The sequence below is a fragment of the Melitaea cinxia genome, chromosome 13, assembly GCF_905220565.1.
Source record: "Melitaea cinxia chromosome 13, ilMelCinx1.1, whole genome shotgun sequence".
Classification (NCBI taxonomy): Eukaryota; Metazoa; Arthropoda; class Insecta; order Lepidoptera; family Nymphalidae; genus Melitaea; species Melitaea cinxia.
In genome coordinates, this window is record NC_059406.1 from 15413399 (window position 1) to 15434046 (window position 20648).

The 20648-nt window shown below is 35.7% G+C and overlaps 2 protein-coding genes across 2 annotated transcripts in view; one reads left to right on the plus strand and one right to left on the minus strand.

The window, feature by feature from the left end:
* Positions 1–635: 635 nt before the first annotated feature.
* Positions 636–4738, plus strand: LOC123658948. The gene is made up of 5 exons (XM_045594238.1): positions 636–1742; positions 2210–2734; positions 2937–3152; positions 3613–3898; positions 4505–4738. Exons 1-5 carry the CDS (start codon positions 636–638, stop codon positions 4684–4686), a joined length of 2316 nt encoding a protein of 771 aa, XP_045450194.1. The 3' UTR covers positions 4687–4738.
* A 10006-nt stretch (positions 4739–14744) lies between these two features.
* LOC123658949 (ras-specific guanine nucleotide-releasing factor 1-like) overlaps positions 14745–20648 on the minus strand; it is a 56591-nt gene continuing 50687 nt past the window's right edge. Inside the window, 3 exon segments of the mRNA XM_045594240.1 lie at positions 14745–14866; positions 14906–15155; positions 15335–15532. Of these exon segments, the coding sequence (XP_045450196.1) occupies positions 14745–14866; positions 14906–15155; positions 15335–15532 (570 nt within the window).

A 20648-nucleotide genomic window follows, 5' to 3' on the forward strand; every position in this document is an offset into this window, starting at 1 on the left:
GTAGGTAAATGGGTATTTTTTTTTTACATAAGTTTGATAAGTTGTGTAAATAAGTGATTTGATAATTTTTTCAAACAAAATTAGTGTTTAAAGTAATATATTTTGATTTTAAAGCTTTTGTTTACTGTATAACATGTCACACAAGTTTTCAATAACTCTTGTGCACTTGAAATACATGTGCACAACCTTGCGCTTGTATCGTGTCTTATGTGAAATTATTCCCTTGTGTATCTAAACTTAGAACAATAAGTTCTTTTTCAACTATAAAGTGGGATATTTTTAGCATTTTTTTTTTAAATATATAGACTAGCGCTTGACTGCGATCTCACCTGATGGCAAGTGAAGATGCAGCCTAAGGTGGTGCGTGCTTGCCTAGAAGATGCCTATTCACTCTTGATTTAAAAGCATGCATTATTTAGCATGAATGTTTCTAATTAAATCTCATATTACCGATTATAACATCGATTAATTTAAATTATTTTATATAATTCGCTATCGTAGCTTTTTCTTCAAGACAGCACTTAGATCGAAAGCAGTAGTCACAATTATAATTACTATTTTTAATGATTTTTTCTCTTTATTCTAGATCTCAAATATTTTGTTTATGTTCAAGGCAGACCTAATCGCATTATAAAATGGTCGGCAACGAAACGTACAAGTCGAAGGACAACTTCAGTAACTGCGCGCAAGCAGAACTCGGCCAAGACTTAAGAGATGCTAGCAAAATAAACTCACGTAATTTGCAAAACAACAACGGTAACTCTTCGGTAGTTCCGCGTTTTACCAAGGAAGACTCGCCTCCGGGAGATCGAGTCAAATTTGAAGGGTTAGAGGGCATTGATAGTATATTTTCAGAAAAGCACAATGACAAACTACCACCTATCCCTGACGGAGGATGGGGGTGGATGGTTGTCTTTGCCGCATTCCTAACAGCAGCATGTGCAGACGGCTTAACGTACTCATTTGGTATTCTTCATGAAGAGTTCACAAACTATTTCGAACAATCCCAGTCTAAGACCTCCCTGATTGGGAGCTTATTCATATCAACACCACTAATATCTGGACCAATAATGAGCGCTCTAGTTGACAGGTACGGCTGCAGGACCATGACAATGATTGCCGCTGTTCTATCAACAATGGGTTTCTTACTGGCCGCTGTTAGCAATTCAGTAGAAATGCTGTGTTTAACCCTTGGTTTTTTTTGTGGTACAACGATGGGAATTTTTTACATTACTGCCGTAGTACCAGTCGCATTCTGGTTTGATAAAAGGAGAACTCTTGCAGTATCTATAGCTTCATGTGGTGTTGGAGTTGGAACTCTGATATACTCACCACTAACCGACTTTCTTCTACAGCATTACGATTGGAGAAATACTCTTGTTTTATTGGGTGGTGCCGTTTTAAACATATGCGTCTGTGGAGCTCTGATGAGAGATCCAGATTGGATGATAATCAAAGAATTAAGAGAAAAGAAGGAAGCTAAGGCAAAATCAAGAAAATCTTCGAGTGCTGGATCTATTTCGTTAAGATCAACCGGTGGTGACTCTATGTATTTAAGCGCTGATGAAATAAATGCGTTATTAAAAAGTGGTAGAAGTCCAGAATATATTTTGGCCACACTAGCAACTTCTTTGGCAGAGGCTGAGCAGTTAGAGGCGACAACACAGATGAATGTTGAGCAGTCAAACAAAAGATCTCATTCTGTTATACAAGTTCCTACTTTCGTCCAAAAACGCGAAGAGGTAGGATTTAATACAATTAAGGTCGCATACATTCTTTTTTTTTATTACACATCATCATCACAGCCTATACAGTCCACTGCTGGACATAGGCCTCCACAAGTTTACGCCAAAAATAACGTAAACTCATGTGTTTTGCCCATAGTCACCACGCTGGGCAGGCGGGTTGGTGACCGCAGGGCTGGCTTTGTCGCACCTAAGACGCTGCTGCCCGTCTTCAGCCTGTGTCTTTCAAAGCCAGCGGTTAGATGGTTATCCCTCCATCAGCCGGCTTCTTAAGTTCCAAGGTGGTAGTGGAACCTTGTTATCCCTTAGTCGCCTCTTACGACACCCACGGGAAGAGAGGGGGTGGCTATATTCTTTGGTGCTGTAGCCACACAGCACGCCGTAGCCACACAGCACACATGCATACATTCTTTTCGAAAATATATTATTATAGTTATATATTTAAATGGTTACTATGTTTTTAGGTACCAGTGGAGGTGATAGAAAGACTGTTGACTAATAAACATTTGTACAATATAATTCTACAAAACTATCCCGATTTACTCACAAGGAGACATTCGGAAGTCAATTTCAACTTGGAACCATCGATAGCTAACAAACTGACGGAACCAAAGAAAATGAACTTAACTCTGATGGCTAAGAAATCGAAAACAGAAACTGAACAAACAAAGACAGATAAAAAAGAGAAGATTAAAGAAACGCCTAATAATGAAATAACAAATAACGTAGTAGCCGATACAACGGATCTCAAAGCAAAAGAGCAGAAACCTATACCGAACCCAGGCAAACCAATAGAACAGCCTGGATGGCTTTCAAGACAACTGAACATTGACCACCATTACTTAAGAGATATGACGTTATATAAAAACACCATCATGTATCGTGGGGCGATGTTGAACATACCAAGATATAAACTCCGAGCTTCATCGTTACCAGACATTTACAAAAATTCAACATGGTCTTTGTGGTCTAGTTCAGATGATTATAAGGTGTGTTTTACAGATAATTGTAATTCCTATCAATGTGTAAATAATGTCGTCACTGTTATATAATTTCAAACTCCGCCAACGACGAACGGTAGTGAACTGATAGTTAAAATCTGTAAGCCAGGGCCGATCTGTGACCGTTACGTTAACGCGTCGTCAATTAAATTAAGTTAAACGCTTTTTTATTACGTTCGACGTTTTTCAGAAATGGTACGACAAAATTATAGATGGCTTCAAATCGACCTTCGACTTCAAAATGTTTACGGAATTTCATTTCCTCATTTTCAACTTCGCGAGTCTTATTCTTGCTGTGTGGGCCATGATCCCTTACTTCTTCCTCAAATCTTATATGACAGCTATGAATATGGAAGGTGGAGCGACCATGATCAGCATCATTGGAATCGCAAGTGGAATCGGCATTGTGAGTATACATTTCACTTTATTAGCCGACTTCCGAAAAAGGAGGAGGGTCTCAATTCGATTGTATTTTTTTAATGTACGTTACCACAGAACTTTTTACTACGTGAACCGATTTCGATGATTCTTTTTTTAATCTAAAGGCGATGCGTGTCATGTGACGATGCGTGTCATCTAACAAGTACTTTTTTACGAGTTATATCTAATGAGACGTATTTACTTGTTTTTTAATGTTTACGCGAATTTCACTCATTACAATGAAAGAACTTTTTCCGTACTTTGAACGGTCCTCCCGTGACCATGGTTGCTGTAAAGTATTCGAAACGTCAAACATTTAAAAAACTTAATATATCGTATTTACTTGAGTATTTTACTAATCAAAATCTTATTTAATGTCAGCATGACATATTATAGTAGTAGTAAGTGAGTCGTACTAGAAGCTTAACAATATTTCCTTCTTCTAGGTGGGCTTAGGATGGTTCGGTGACCAACCCTGGTTTAACGTGACCAAAGCATACGCCGTATGCCTCGTCATCTGCGGTTTATCCATCGGCGTTTATCCTCTATTCATTGAGAACTACTGGGCTGTGGCGGTCATTTCAACAATCTTTGGCGTTTCCTACGCAAGTTCGTATTCATATACTCCAGCAATATTGATAAAATTGGTGCCTATCGACTATTTCACACTTGGCTATGGACTTATCTTACTAAGTCAAGGAATCGGTCATCTGATTGGTCCACCCCTTGGGGGTAAGTGTAGAATTCTCATAAAATATGATATTTTTATAATAACTGCAAGCTAGATTTAAATTAGTCCAGACACGATATGTGTAAAAACGCTTCAGCCTGTAATATCCCACTACTGGGCAGAGGCCTCTTTCCCCATGTAGGAGAAGGATCAGAGCTTAACCCACCAAGCTGCTCCAATGCGGGTTGGCGGATATATTCCCTACTATGAGTAATGATCGCTATCAGGTGTACATGATAACAACCGGGACCGACGGCTTAACGTGCTCTCCAAGGTACGGTGGGGGAGACCCACAAGGACTGCACAAACACCCAGACCACGGCAAACACCTGTATGGCCAATTCTAATGTTTGTAATGTGCGGGGATCGAACCCGCAACCGCCAGCGCAACAGCTACAATCCATGGCTGTGACCGTTGCGCCAACGCGGCGTCCACAACAACGCACCATTTTCTGCCATTGAAATGCCTATGTCGCTCGGTTACAACGGCAGTCTACTAAAAAAGGCAAAAATCTTAAAATTAATGTTTTGTGTTTTTTTTTTTTTTTAATTTTGATAATTATGCTATTTTATACACTCTGTATTATTTTTTTTTGTTATGTTTTTAGGCCTCCTTTTTGATACAACGATGACTTGGAACTTAACATTTTACGTCGGCGGTGTATGGGTGATGATCAGCGGTGTGTGTGTCGGTATAATACCGTACACGAGGAACGTGCGTCTGTGTGGGTCGGCCCCATTGCTAAATAAACTTGAAGAAGCACAGAGTAAAAAGTCTGTTAATGTTTAACCAAAGATAATAAAGAGATAAGAAATATGTAAATAAATACTTTGTTAATGTGTGTCGTTTTTTTTTTTTTTTTTTTTTTAATTTATTTTTCCTTATTTATGCAAAAAAAAATTAAAGTAGAATGTAAAACGTAATCTAAGAAGGAAATTAGTTTAAGATAAAATGAGGTAAATTTGTCTATTGACTTAAAATTAGTTCCTGTATCCAACGACAACGCGTTAGCGCAACGGTCACAGCGCTGGCTTGTGGCTGTTGCGGTGGAGGTTGCGGGTTCGATTCCCGCACATGACAAACATTTATATTGGCCATATGTTTGTGTGGTCAAGCACAATTAACAGCCAGTGCTGTGACCGCTTCGCCAACGCGTCGCTTGCTATTCGCTAGTGATAATTTGAAAAATTGATTACGAATTTATTTTAAAATGACAAACAAAAATACTATAACAATATAATCTGACATAAATACATCTACGTACCTATATCTATAAAATATCGAAAAAAGTTAAACGTCAGCGCTCAATATCCACGCCAATAACTGTAACAATACTGTACACAATAAGGGCCTGCCTCTAAGTTTACCACTACTAGGCAAAAACTCGGTTCTATTCATCAACCATACTCCATGCTCGAAATTTCGATAAAAAGTAATATTCAAAAACGAGTGTGTTTGGACACGACTGGAGTAAAACTTACGAATTGTAACTCTCGCTCTTTCTATCTTCACTAACTTATATCTCCCTCTCAACTTCCGTTCGCCTCGACGATCACACTTTTCGAAACGCTCTCGTCACGCATTCACCAGCTTACTCACCAAACGTACATAAAGAAGTTTTACGTTAAAAAAAGTTTATGTACTTACGTAGGAAGTTCACGGCTATTCATTCGGCTTTATTGGCTAGCTAAATTCACGTTGCTAACTGCGTCGTTGACTAGCTAATTTCAGGGTGTTGATTTTTTCGGGACGGTTTGCGCGCGCTTCGTAAAAATTTATGTACTCTCGTAATTTTTACCTAACACGCCAAAATAAGTATAGATTCAAAAATTAAGTAGTTTTTGAGTGTATATACTTTATATGTTTATCTATTACAAACAAAAAACAATATTCTCTTATTTTCTTTTTATAATATTTGTATAGATATACCAGCAAACACTGGCAAAATAGCCTGTAATATCCCATTACTGGGCATAGGCCTCTTTCCCCATGTAGGCGAAGGATTAGAGCTTAATCCACCACTCTGCTCCAATGCGGGTTGGCGGATAAATTCCCTACTATGAGTAACGATCGCTATCAGGTGTACATGATTACAACCGGGACCGACGGCTTAACGTGCTTTCCGAGGCACGGTGGGGAGACCCCACAAGGACTGCACAAACACAGACAACACAGACCACGGCAAACACCTGTATGGCCAATACAAATGTTTGTCATGTGCGGGGATCGAACCCGCAACCGCCAGCGCAACAGGTACAATCCATGGCTGTAACCGTTGCGCCAACTCGGTGTCAATAACTGAATGTTATTATCAATAACTGAATCAATATTCCATTCTATTTAATAAACAGTAGTATGGTAGTATGTTGATATTGTGTAGCAAATTTCATCATTTATTTACATGATAAGCATCAATAGAGTTTATTATATTTGACGACAGTAAGACATGTACATAAAAAGATTAAAGTTAATCCGGACATACCTCTAGCTATGGCGCCATCTGAATACATTGAATTGTTTGTCAAGCGTCTTGTTTTTCACAGCACGTTTTGTTTTTTCGTGTTTGGATTGTCATTTTTTTAGGTTTAAATTGACCTATTTATGATTTAAAATTCCTCTGTCACAATGACCTAAAATTTTTTAAGTTTATGACCCATTTTCTTTTGTTTTCGTTATTTTTATATGCGGGCAGTGGATAAAAGCAGATAAAATTCTGCTCTCAAGTGTAGTGTTTGCCGACCGAGTATATTTAAAAAAAATATAATTTCCACCTATAAACGTCTATAATATTAGATAAGCCGCAAGGGTACAAATTATTGTTCTTTAAGGAATATTTTTGCTTTATTTAAGCAGTTTCAGATTTTATGAATTTTACATTTTTTAATATATGAAAGGACTTAAGAGGATATGATAAGAGGATAATAGGTTAGGGTAAATAAAAATTACATAAAGCTTTATACAATGACAACTTTATTGAAATTCATTAAGTGACAACAATTTGACGGGTTCAGACTTACAACAATAGCAACAGCGGGAAAATCAGCTATTACAATCAAGAATAGATATCGAAAATGACAACTAAACATAATTAAAATTGAAAATTGAATACAATATTAATTTGACTAAAGCTCGGTTCCTATATTCAAAAACAAAAACAATTTGTTTTGCTAATAACGAACAAGACGTGAACAAAACCAACCGTCTATAGAATACAGAAACTTGACTTAGATCGAATTTTTGTTTGACAATTCTCGATTAAAAAAAAAATAAGCTAGGTACTCAAATACTGATTAAGCTATAGATAATTATAGTTATTTTTTAATATTTGTGTAAAATAACTTGACATTTAATAACTTTTTTGTAATAAATCAATGTAGCTAAATTAGTTTTGAATATGCGAAGTAATTATTACAGAGATATTTGAAGCTTTACAATTATTTTTTTTATAAATAACTAATTAAATTTTCATAGACTTCGCGTTCATAATAAATGGACAATATATTGTAATAAAGACACAAAATTTAAACACTTAGAATTAGAATATATTTGACATAAAAATTGGAGGGAATACACTAAACTACAGATGATATGAATACAGATAAAAATAGCTTAAAGTTATTACCAGGTTTTTATTTTAATTAATCTAAAAACGGTGTCGATTCTATGACACATTGATTTGATTAAAAATATATTTATACTTATAAACATATATTATTTATTTATAGTAACATTTTTCACGTAGGTAATTATGTTATCTGTTAACAGTAAAGTACATAAAAAATAATACTGCAAAAATACAAACAAAATGTAAAAGATTCTTCAATTGCTATTTGCTTTTAATATATTTCCAAATGTATTTGGTTAACATAGATAGGTTAAAAAAAATTCATATTGTAATCTATTGTTTAGTCTGGTATAACAGTAATGTTGTATTAAAACAATAAAATTTGCATAAGAAAGTAATTTAATAAACATGTCTTTTATGAAACTATTTTTTTTGAGCTACTATATATATATATATATATATATATAGTAGCATAGCATATAATAGTATATAGTATATATATATATATATATATATATATATATATATATATATATATATTTAACTCTAATTCTCTATGACCGAAAATGATTAAAGGAACTCTTAATTATTTTACATAACAGAGATTACATAAAGATAATTGTTTAATTTATAAAAAAATAACATTAATTTTTTTTCTCATTTTAGATTTTATGTTAGAACTAAGCAAAGAGGTAGATTTAGGGATACATTTATACCTTACGTATTATATTATCGTAACTATGTCATAAGATTTTTTTCATAAGGAAAGATTATACTTTTTAAATGCGACAAGAGAAGCCACTATATTAATAACTTTCGTTTTTAATGGTGAAGCCAAGGATTTAGATCGGAAAGATATTATATTTATGAATTACTTAAAAAATTTAATCTATATGGAGGTTTGCATTGTATGCAGCGCATAGCACTGCTAGTAATGAACATAATCAATTTCTCTAAATTACATGTTGCAATAAATTGCATATTTTTGTCATAAGACAGCATTAAATTGCGAATGGTCACAAAGTTATAATTATAATTCGAGTTTTGCAATTTTTTTTTTTCACCTTAACTGTTACGTCACAGAATAATTGTTTCATGTAAAAAACATCTGCTAAGATTTGTATGACCCTTACATACACATAAATACACAGTAAAATATCTGTCATAGTTGTAATTCTACTAAATACTCCCCCTATCTAAATAAATGGCTACACCAATAGAAACTATTACGTCATAATTAACATTTAATAATACTTTATTTGACATGATATAGGGAATTGTATATTTAGGAAATATATAACAGTATATATAATAGAGAAGGGAAGACGAATTATCAACAGACACAAAAATACTTATATAATATTTACAATTAAATTTAGAATTATAGTAAATTTAAGAGCTTCATAAACGTTCAAGACAGCCTTTCAATGTGTTGCTTTTAAAATTGTGCATTTATAAAGGATTATAAATAACAACCAATTTATCTTACAATCTATAACATTTAAAATGCATAAGAATGACTTAATGTCGAAAGCCTCAGACACAACCAGAGAAGGGTATTAATTAAAAAATAAATATCTTAAAATTGTCTTACAAGTTCAACGACACGTCTTCGATCTTACTAATCAATAACTCGCAAACATTAGACATAATTATGTTACTAAAATTTAATGCAAACTGTATTCTCCAAAAGATTTGTTATGGCGATGTAAATAAATCAATAATGAATCAGCTGAATTAGTTGACTACCGATACTATCACAACTGACAACCACAATGCCAATGGTAAAGCCATTAACCTAAAGAAGAAGAGGAATGTCAATGATTTGACCTAATCGTCAAATGTAACACAATTATACTAATAGACTCGAAATCATTCCAAATTATCAATTTCAAACCGAATACTTTCTATCTCTCTTCTTAATCAAACGTCTTGAATAATCAATCATTTTCATTCTTATAAATATTATAAAATATCATCAGATTAAGATCCTTTCCTAAGCAAATATCAATATTCATTTTTGTATACAACCGATAAACACTTTACCAGAGATCCGATTGACTGATATTTATTTTAAAAAAAATATTTAAAAATAGCGAAGAGTACCAAATTAGAAAACAAATTAAAATAAAGGTTGTCATCTTGTTAAATTTTTACAGTTCTTTAATTGTAAAATTTTACGTAAGTATGTAAGTACGATTGAAAATAAAGATTATATACAAAATGGAATGGAAGGGACTGGACCCCACGACACAGGGAATCCTAGTGTGGGGACCAGAGACATACTGTTCTTCTTGTGACTAAATATAACTGATGTAATATGTGTTAATATTATGTACTAACGTTTGAAGAAATAAAGATTATTATTATTATTATTATTATTTATATAAATAATTAACCCTTTAAGGCGTTCTTGGTAAGTTTATTTATTAATTTTTTTGCTGTTATTTTTTTATCGTTAATAGAACTTTTTACACTTATTGTATTCTTAAATATTGTGTATTAAAAAAATACATATAATTAAGCATTTGTTACAGATATATATTACATTAAATAAAAAAGAGCAAGACTAATGATGCAGTTGAGGATTTGTAATATACTTAAATAAAATTTTGTTACTTATAAATAAAATATCAAATATCAAATTGAAATAAATCCTCTGCCTTATTCTGTCACACAGCCTCATGAATAACAATGTTAAAAGTTTCATTACAAAAGAAAGGTTTTCCGCATTCAATCATACGATATGGCTGCAATTTAATTTTGAATATTGTTATTCATACCTTATCTTAGATAAGTATAAATAAAAATGAATGTTGCTAAGCGCATAACTCGAGAATGGCTCGACCAATTCGGCTATTTTTTTTTTATGTGTTCCTTATGACCCAAGGAAGGTTTAATAACGATAAAAAAATATATTTTTACTATTAACTTTTGATAGAACGAAGTCTGTCCGGGCAGCTAGTATTTTAATAAAAAGTGATTCAAACTTTTATGAAATTCAACAAAATCTATCACGAGCCTCATAGTTGAGGACGCTCGTATTATCAACGATGTCACTCCGAGATAACGATTGTGTATAGGCTATCAACAACGCTAACGTTAAATGGCTTAGAAAAGGTCGTAGAAAAGGCTTAAGACACTGGAGAATCACCTTAAGTTACATCAGATCTATTAACATTAAACTCTATTGAAATAAAACTATTTCATCTTTAACTTTTGTTCAATTCGTTTGTATTTTAATGGTTATAAACATCATTAACACCCCGTGGAAAAACTCCGATATAAAACGTTAAGTTCCATTGTTCCATTAAGTCCTGATAGTTCTATCTGGATCTAAAAATGCCGAAATAAAAATTGTATCTTAACGTATCAAATTTGAATAAAGTATTTGGAATCCCTTTTTCAAACACACAATAGTTTACAATAACTTCCCATCAATCATCGTTTTTTATTTGGATCTATCTAAAACTTTCAGCAGGGCATACACACTCGGTCATCTTCTCGTTAAGTAAGCAGCTTGGTGCATGTTTTATAGGTAACAGCTGGCTGATATAACTATATGTTATATATTTAAATCAAAACAACTATCCTAGGAGCAAAAGGGTGCAAAGTGGCACTGCAAAGTGCGCCGACGACGGGCTAGTCAAAATTTCTCTGTATAGTTTGGAATTAAATCTGAGAAAAATACTGTAACAAACTTCTTCTTTTCTACTAGCCCGTTGGCGCAGTTTTTAGTGGCCCTGCTTTTTGTGCCGCGGGTTGCGGGTTCGATTCCCGCCTGAGTCTGGGTGTAATAATTGTATTTATATATTTATATATGTATTATTTCTATGTATATTTATAAAAAAAATATAGTTATGACAGTCGGCTGTTACCTGTAACACAGGCATTAAGTTGCTTACCACAGGAACAGACGACCGCGTGTGTATAAGATATTTATTTATTTATTATTATATTTATTATTTACATACCTAATTAACGCAGCGTCGGTTATGTCATTAATATAACGTGTATGTAACTTTGTTATTTTTATATTCATCACAATTTGTTAATAATTGTGTACTGATAGTGATTATTATTATATATTGATTATTATTTACATCTGGAACGTTGTTATTTGACAAAAATACAAGACGACTAGAAAACTTGATACATACCCTATGGAAAAAATCTAATAGAACCTCATAAAACACGGATAAATGCAGACCAAATTCTCATAACTTGGTATAAGAATGAAGTAAGTAGCGCTCTCAATAGCGCTTTCTTTCCCACAATACGCATAATTTAATGAAGAGAGACTTTGACATATAAATAGATTTCGCGATGTGCACTTTTAAAAACAATTAAAAGGTTGATTTAGAAAAGCTAAGAAGAATAGTTTCATTTCAATTCACAATAACATGGCGTGTTAGGTACGTATATTTTTTTAATTACACACCATTCCTAGCACACTTAATACATTTTATTATTAAACACTTTTTATTATATAATAAAATAGTAAATAATGAATTTTATAGGTCAGAAAAATATTCCATTAATGATAAATATCTTAAAATGAAACGTCATCATCATCATCATTACAGCCTATACAGTCCACTGCTGGACATAGGCCTCGACAAGTTCACGCCAAAAATAACGTGAACTCATGTGTAAATAAAATGAAACGTAATTAATTTAAATTACTATAAACGGTACTTTAGAATGTGACATATTCTTAATCTGCCAAAAATTTGCACATACGAGTAGTTAAATTAAAAGAAATTAACAACAGTACATCAACACTAATCATCAATATTATTTATTTACTAACTACAATAAAACATTGATTTCCATTTAGTATTATTTTTTCCGTATTATATTGTATATAGTAATGACAGCAGTACCGACATTAAAATCGATCACAAGAATCATATGCATCGTCAGATATTTTGATATATGTGCTATAACGAATTATAATATTTCATGTAATTAAAAATGATCTTACTGACGTCATAATATATGCATTATGTGTGTATGTGTGCGTTATCCCTCTCCTACATGGAGAAAGAGGCCTAAGCCCAGCCGTGGGATGTTACAGGCTGAATCGTACATATTGTTACACAATAAATACGTCAGTTCACAAATCGTCAGACACTAAAGTTTGTGTTAATAAATTATCAAATATGTAATTACATACAAAATATTATTTCGACTATTTACTGTAAATGTTTTAAACATTCATATAGTATTATTGTAAAATTTGTTAAATATCTATATTTATTACATAATAATACTCTCTTTTAATACTTTTGACAACATTAAAGATTACATAAGTTATAATATTATTGATAGTACTATTAAATGGACAGTAACGGTTTATTTAAATTGACTCTGAGCAAGAATTTAGATGAGTCTGTCAATTATATAGTTAAAGTATATAGCAGTCAATTATTTCCATAATTCTCTTTTGCTACTTATAATAATTATATAAGTTGCGTGCTTGAATTTTAATTTAACGTTATATTTAATAACAGCGTCTTCGATACTCCATTTTTTTACTTCTTAATTTAAAGTTTTTTTTTTTTTCACAAAATAGTGATCATTTTTGATAAGTAGATATTATTAGAATCTTATACGGCTAGGTTCATGATTGCCATCCTTTTTCACTTTTAAAAATGTTGAGATAATTCAATGTACAGAATGGACCGTTGTCAGTTTTATGATAAATATACAATATAGATAGATTTATTTGCATATAGAGATTTATGTATATTTTTATTCAGATTCCACTGTATAACAAACAAAGGTGTTTGCAGACTTGCACACATTATTTTTACATACGTGTGTAAGTCTGATGTGTGTTTAGTAGTAAATATATATAAATTTGAACGCAGATGTTAAAAATTAAAGTGAGAGTAAGGCAAGTAATACATTACAGTAAAATTTTGTGTCAGTAGGCTTTTGTATTTTTATTCGGTAACGTTGTAAGCGTGATTTGTGACGCATAATTTATAGAATGCTTACTGTTTAGTATGGTAAAGAACAATTATTATAGTGTGTACACAGTGGCGTAGCGAGCTTAACTGGCGCCCGGGGCACAAAACCCATTTAGCCCCCCCCCCGCCTATTCGAAAACCATAAAATATGTCCAGCAATGTTTTGTTTTGCGGACCATTTGGCGCCCCTTTGAGAGTAGCGCACGGGCCATGAAACCCCCCTTGACCCCCCTCGCTACGCCACTTTGTATACAGTATTTTTACTTGTTCATAGCAGCGTAATCTTTAGCTATGTTCATCCTATGTATGTAGGCGTAAAGAAATAAGAGATCTTGGTTTGAATGGGAGGCAAATGAACCGCTTTTGTATTTTTATAAGTTATTGCGAGTGTATTGATTGCGTATTTAGTAGTCGTCTATCAGCGTAAATGCCTATATATGATCTATGACGTTATTTGTTACAAAATGTGTTTTGTATGAAAACATACGCAATAGAGAATGGATAGCGTGAAGTAATGTGTAGCGAATAGTCCGAAATTTGTTGTTTGTTAGGTTATAATATCTTAATTAAGTATTAGGAAGAGCTGTGCTAAGTTAGCGAGGACTATACTGCCATGGTTAGGTAAAAGACAATAACATATAAATATCGTCTGAGAAAATCGAGTTCAAAGTTTGGTAGTAGTTTTAACTAATTTTAGATTCTTGTTATGTTAATATAGGTCACATAAAGTAAGCTATGTTATTCTTTTACAATTTTATTCATAAAGAAAATGTAGGTACTTGAAAATTTTACAAAAACAGTGGAAAACGGTTACTGCCTTATTTTTTTATACTACTAGATCGGCAAATAAGCTCACCCAATGGTGAGCGGTGACCGTAGGCTATAGTCCCCGACTAATATAGGGATATATTGCCCAGGACTTGTCCGGGAGCTCTGATCATCTTACTCACCACAGGATGACAGGAACACAGCACTGCTTGAAAGCAGTATTATTGAAGTAAAATTTCTTTACGCACGCTTGACCTGAGGAGTAATCTGGTGAATGCGTGAGATGATAGTTAGTGGAGAGAGAAAAAGAGAGAGAGAGAGAGAGGGTTACGTTTCGTAAGGGTTACTTCAGTCGCGTGATCTAAAGCACACTCGTTTTTGTAGCTGTGATATACAGTAAGGTCGAGGTACTCCAGATTTTGAGCACGACATTTCCTGCTGTGGCCCGCCTTCGTAACCTGTACCTAAGCGTGACAGTGTAGCAGTAGCGAGTCAACTGGTGGACGTGCGGCTCTAGCGCTAACTGTCGCCACGCTCTAGCGCTCGGCCCGCAGCGGCGCCAGCGGCGCGAGCGCGGCCAGCGAGGCGCGGCGGCGGCGCTGCGCGGCGGGCGAGGCGGGCTCCGCGGGCGCGGCGTGCAGGCCGGCGCCCGAGCTAACTGTCGCCACACTCTAGCGCTAGCTGTCGCCACACTAGCGCTCGGCCCGCAGCGGCGCCAGCGGCGCGAGCGCGGCCAGCGAGGCGCGGCGGCGGCGCTGCGCGGCGGGCGAGGCGGGCTCGGCGGGCGCGGCGTGCAGGCCGGCGCCCGAGCTAACTGTCGCCACTCTAGCGCTCGGCCCGCAGCGGCGCCAGCGGCGCGAGCGCGGCCAGCGAGGCGCGGCGGCGGCGCTGCGCGGCGGGCGAGGCGGGCTCCGCGGGCGCGGCGTGCAGGCCGGCGCCCGAGCTAACTGTCGCCACACTCTAGCGCTAGCTGTCGCCACACTAGCGCTCGGCCCGCAGCGGCGCCAGCGGCGCGAGCGCGGCCAGCGAGGCGCGGCGGCGGCGCTGCGCGGCGGGCGAGGCGGGCTCGGCGGGCGCGGCGTGCAGGCCGGCGCCCGAGCTAACTGTCGCCACTCTAGCGCTCGGCCCGCAGCGGCGCCAGCGGCGCGAGCGCGGCCAGCGAGGCGCGGCGGCGGCGCTGCGCGGCGGGCGAGGCGGGCTCCGCGGGCGCGGCGTGCAGGCCGGCGCCGGACCCGCGCGGCGCGCGCGGCTCCAGCTCCAGCGACAGCGTGTACTGCCGCTCCTCGGGGATCACCAGCGAGCGGTCCAGCAGGAACTCGCACACCTGCGCCGTGCGGACCTCGTTATAAACAAACTCGTTGTTTGTTTGTGTGTGTGCGTTATGTGATGCTTCTTGAAAAACAAATCGGATAATAAGCATTTTTTTTTGAATATCATATCAAAAATTGACCGCTCCAACGGGATTCGAGCCCGCGTCTCCAACTGACCGTGTCGGCGCTCTAGCCAATTAAGCTATGGAACGATGTACCCGCTAGAGCGAAATTTTTGATGTGATGATTTTTATTTTCAGTGGTAAGTCGGAGACGCGGGGTCGAATCCCGCTGGAGCGATCAATTTTTGATATAATATTCAAAAATGTTTAGAATCCCTTATGTGTGGGTAAACACAAAAATAAAATCGAACAAATCGGATAATAATAATAACGGTGGTGCTGTGCGCTGCATGAGATGGAATCAAATAATTCTGTTTGCTCGCAAACGAAAAAAAAACCGACTTCAATTACATCGACAAGTAATACAACGTAGATCGACGAAAAAATAGTCGAGCAACTACGCGTTATTAAAGATTACTCAAAAAGTAGTTATCAGATCTCGATGAAATTTATATCTGACCACATGATAAACATCAGCTTTCGATTAAATTAAAAATTATTAAAATCGGTACACCCAGTAAAAAGTTATTACGGATTTTCGAGAGTTTCCATCGATTTCTCTGGGATCCCATGATCAGATCCTGGTTTCCTTATCATGGTACAGAACAAGGAATATCCTCTTTCTAACAAAAAAAGAATTATCAAAATCGGTACACCCAGTAGAAAGTTATGCGGTATAATACAACGTAGATCGACGAAAAAAGCGTCAAGTAAAAACGCATTATTAGATATAACTCGAAAAGTAGTTGTTAGATCTCAAATAAATTTAAATGGGACCAATTGACACACATCACCTTTCGATTAAAACAAAATTTGTCGAAATCGGTCTACCCGGTCAAAAGTTCTGATGTAAAATAATAAAAAAAAAAAAAAAATACAGTCGAATTGAGAACCTCCTCCTTTTTTGGAAGTCGGTTAAAAATGAATAAGGTCATTCGAGCGTACTATGAGACAACACGTGGGGGAATCGACCTCACTGCGTATTGTTTAATAATGTTGTCTCTGTTTCAGGCGCTTGAACCAACTATCGCTGTAACCGCACAATGACTATCGGATCAAGTACGAGCCATTCAGCGTTGTCACCTTCTGGATGAATCAGTACTTGAGCGGCTGCGTACAAATTTACCACAACTTAATACTGTTAGTCGCATTCGTGCTGTACAAACATCACTAAAAAAGCAGAGAGGTGATACATTTTAATTTAAATCATATCGATACCTCGGGGCTCAAAGGGCGTAAGCACCAAAACTCGATTTTACAGGAGAGCCAAAAAACTAAAAAAAAAAACAAAAAATTTCGACATAACTTTCTCGATTATTGTCCTAAATAAACCATTCTAGGACCAAAAGTTTTTTTTTTTTAAATGCAGAACTTTGTATAATTATATTTCAAATAAATTTAAAAGTAACCAAAATAGCCAGTCTATACGCCTCGGAAAATCGAATGATTGGGGCGTTTACGCCCGAAAAATCAATGGATATGTGATTAGTGATGGTTGTAACCGTATATAAGTGTATAATCTATGGTTGTAACGGTCAATTTTCTCACTATTTCTATCAGTTTGTAGACAGCTGCTTTGTTTTTTTCATTTAGGTAATCGATTTAAGTGCAATTTTTATGAACTTTAAAAACTTTTGTATATAATTATGTACTTTATTAACCTTTTTATAGATTTTATTACCATTTATCGACTCAGATAACTAATTAATTATACAAATAATTATTGATTTTATCTATACTTAATAGCCTAACCTATCTAAAACCTATTCCAAAACTCATTTATTATAAAAAAAATGATAAATAAAACTCACTTGTTATTGCAAATATTGTTCATTAAACAAAGTAAGAAAAAGACTCTTATTTTTATATAATTTCAGTTGTAACGAAACATCTTATTAACGTAAAGCAGAATGAACGATTAAAACTAAATTGTACTGAAATGGCAAGTACTTTGGTATCGCTACAAAATTTTGCGCTATTGTCTAATCTTCTGTTTAAAACGTATAGAAAATATAAGGAACTCTTGAGATCAATTATATATTATTTATGAAGTCTTTTGGTAAAAGTTATTAGGTAATCTTAAGTATTCCTACCTACTAAAACAGCAGTCTCATTAAAATTTGACCATGCTTGAATAACGAATGTTTGACAAACATATTTATTATAAACAAATAATCTGTGAGGCTAATAAAACAACTGCTACTATTAAAAATCTATCTTACAATGAGAAAAATAAGTGCGTAAACAAAATAAATTTCTGAATAGGATTCAGGGACAATAATAATAATAAGCGTTTATTTCAGACGTGTACATCCATAGTGTATTAGTGTGTTAGTAAGAATATTTACTTATAATCTATGTTAGTTATTGTTAGTAAGATGATAATAAAATAAAATAAAATAATCATTTTAGTTGGCTCGTCATTGTTTCTATCCAGTATTTTTGAATAGAACAATCAGGGCGAGCCGTGATTGTCCTCAGGATGCTGTTGTTGCTGGCCCTCATGCGCCGCAGCAGAGACGATGCTTTTTTACGCATAATCGCGTGAAATCCATCAACCCGTGCATCCGCGAACATTCCTGAGGCGCTGCAAAACCGCGGTAGCCGCAACAGCACTCTGAAGGCATTATTATACTGAACACGTAGTGCGTTGTAGGCTCGACGCGTGTAACTCACCCACAGACCACCTGAGTAAAAGGACTGACAAAAAGCCCGGAATAGGGTAATCTTGACACCCGCAGTACCACGTGCGAACCTGCGTGCGAGCATATTGCTTTTCACCGCCAGCGCCTTACGCTCCCTCTCAATATCGTCATCATCATTCAAACCAGCAGTGATTATATGGCCTAAATATTTAAATTTGTTGACTCTGCTTAATGCTGCCCCGTTTAAGGTAATTGACGGTACATGACCTGGTAACCGCTTACTAGCCTTAAACACGAGGATCTACTTTTCTTAGCATTGTACAGTAAGCCGTGAGCCCTCGCATACGACTCGCAAATCTCTAATAATTTTCTTAACCCTCCGATTGATGGACTCAGCAGCACCATGTCGTCAGCGTAGCTTAAATTATTGACGCATTGTCCATCGATATAACATCCTACATGAACGCTGCTGAGACCCTCAATCAGCTGATTAATGTAGAGATTAAAAAGGGTGGGAGAACTAAGTCCACCCTGTCTCACACCACACGTAAGGGTATACTCACCCGAAACGGCCCCCACCCACTTAACCTGATTTTTTTGGTGCTTATACCAAAATTTCAAGAGTTCGGTACATTCCGCCGGCATACCCGCGCCTCTCAACTTCTCCCACAGGAGCTCATAATTTACCAAATCGAAAGCTTTGGATAGGTCTAAAAAGCAAGCATACACCGGCGTCTTCCTCTGAGTATAATACTTGACAGTATGCTTAAGACTGAAAATAGCACTTTCTGTAGAGACACCTTGCCTGAACCCGAATTGAGCATCGTCAAGTTCCACATACCTACCGAGGTAGCCGTTAAGCAAACAATGATAAATTCAATAATTTTTGCGTCACCTGCGTTACATATTATTTAAACAATTTTAGTCAATAATAGACTGTGGAACCATTAACATTACACATACATTTAATAAAATGACCAAAACTTAGGTACCTGCACTTACAAAACTAGGAATATTAAATTTGGTTAAAAATATTATCAAACTATAACGTTTAACTTAAACATTAATGACCCTTAATCAAGAAATCACAATCACAAGCAAAGCTCTCGCAATCACATAATACATATATAGGTAATCAATTCGACTCATTGTCTGTGTCTTCTCCATCTTCTGCATCTGTTTCCGGCAAAATATCAGGTACATTTACACTCGAGGGAAGATTTAAATATTCTGAATGATAGGCCTTTGGTATAATACCATTTTAGCAAAGACGTTTTAGGTCTTTATACTTAGGTGCTGAAATTGGTAACCTTGCTCTATATAAAGACTTGATTGTACAATTTACTTTTTCTGTAACATCCTGTGCAAAATTATCTGTAGGTTTAACAGCCCTTCGTTTTCCTTTTCCTTTCCCTGTTCCCCTTGTTTGTGGTTTTTCAAATAATTTTACTTGGATTTCATTTGCATTTTCTTTCATTGAATACTTTATAAAAATGTAACCTGTATATTTTTTCTTAAAAGTGATAGTCTTTAGCTCCTTGAATTTAATATTCTTTAAAGTTGATGGTTTGAATGTTAGGGTAGCTAAATCTCCAAAGTCTAGAAAATCTGTGTGGTCGAGAGTATTTACCTGTGTATCTTTTCGGATACACATAGCCTGGGAGGTATGAATTTCAAATAAACTATTTCCCAGGCCACGTGTATCTAAATGTCACACGGATAAAAATCCAAGAAAAAAAAAGGGGCAAAGGGGGGGGGGGTGAAAAAAATATATGATTTTTATGTAGTTTTAAACACTTCCAAACAAAAACAAAATTTGTATTTTTTTTAAACGGTCAGTTAGTGTCTGGCGCTGAGGGTGTTAAGGGTGTATCTGGTAAGTTGATTCTTTACAAATGGTTATGTTCGGGCTTAAGCACCATTATGTTGCTAGGTATGTCACTTACTACCGTCACATTTATTGATCAACCTGAGAGATTGCACTTACGACCCAAAATTAAAAATATTTCGATGTAAAATATTAGACGTAAGAATATTCGTATCATCTACGGTGTCGTTTACTCCCATCACGTTTATGATTATTAACAATGATTGCTGTTACGACACAAAAACAGAAAAAATATGTTTTATTTTCTACAAAAAATAGGGTCGTAAACGTCACTTTTTGGCAAATAGGAAGACTTTAAATATACAGATCGATAGAGGAGAAAAAAATAAATAGGGCTGCATTAAAAAGTCAATTTCGCCAAAATGGCAGTTACGCCCTTTGGGCCCCGAGGTATCGATATATCTTTTAACAGTGTTAATTTGTCGGCAAACGAATAGAATAATGAACCTATGAGAAGAGTTTTGGAAGATGCTAT

Excerpts from the sequence above, each read along its gene's own strand:
- LOC123658948 (XM_045594238.1), top strand. The coding sequence starts at position 636 with ATGGTCGGCAACGAAACGTACAAGTCGAAGGACAACTTCAGTAACTGC. Across the intron at positions 1,743-2,209 it reads TCGTCCAAAAACGCGAAGAG|GTACCAGTGGAGGTGATAGA; the intron begins GTAGGATTTAAT and ends CTATGTTTTTAG. Across the intron at positions 3,153-3,612 it reads TCGCAAGTGGAATCGGCATT|GTGGGCTTAGGATGGTTCGG; the intron begins GTGAGTATACAT and ends TCCTTCTTCTAG.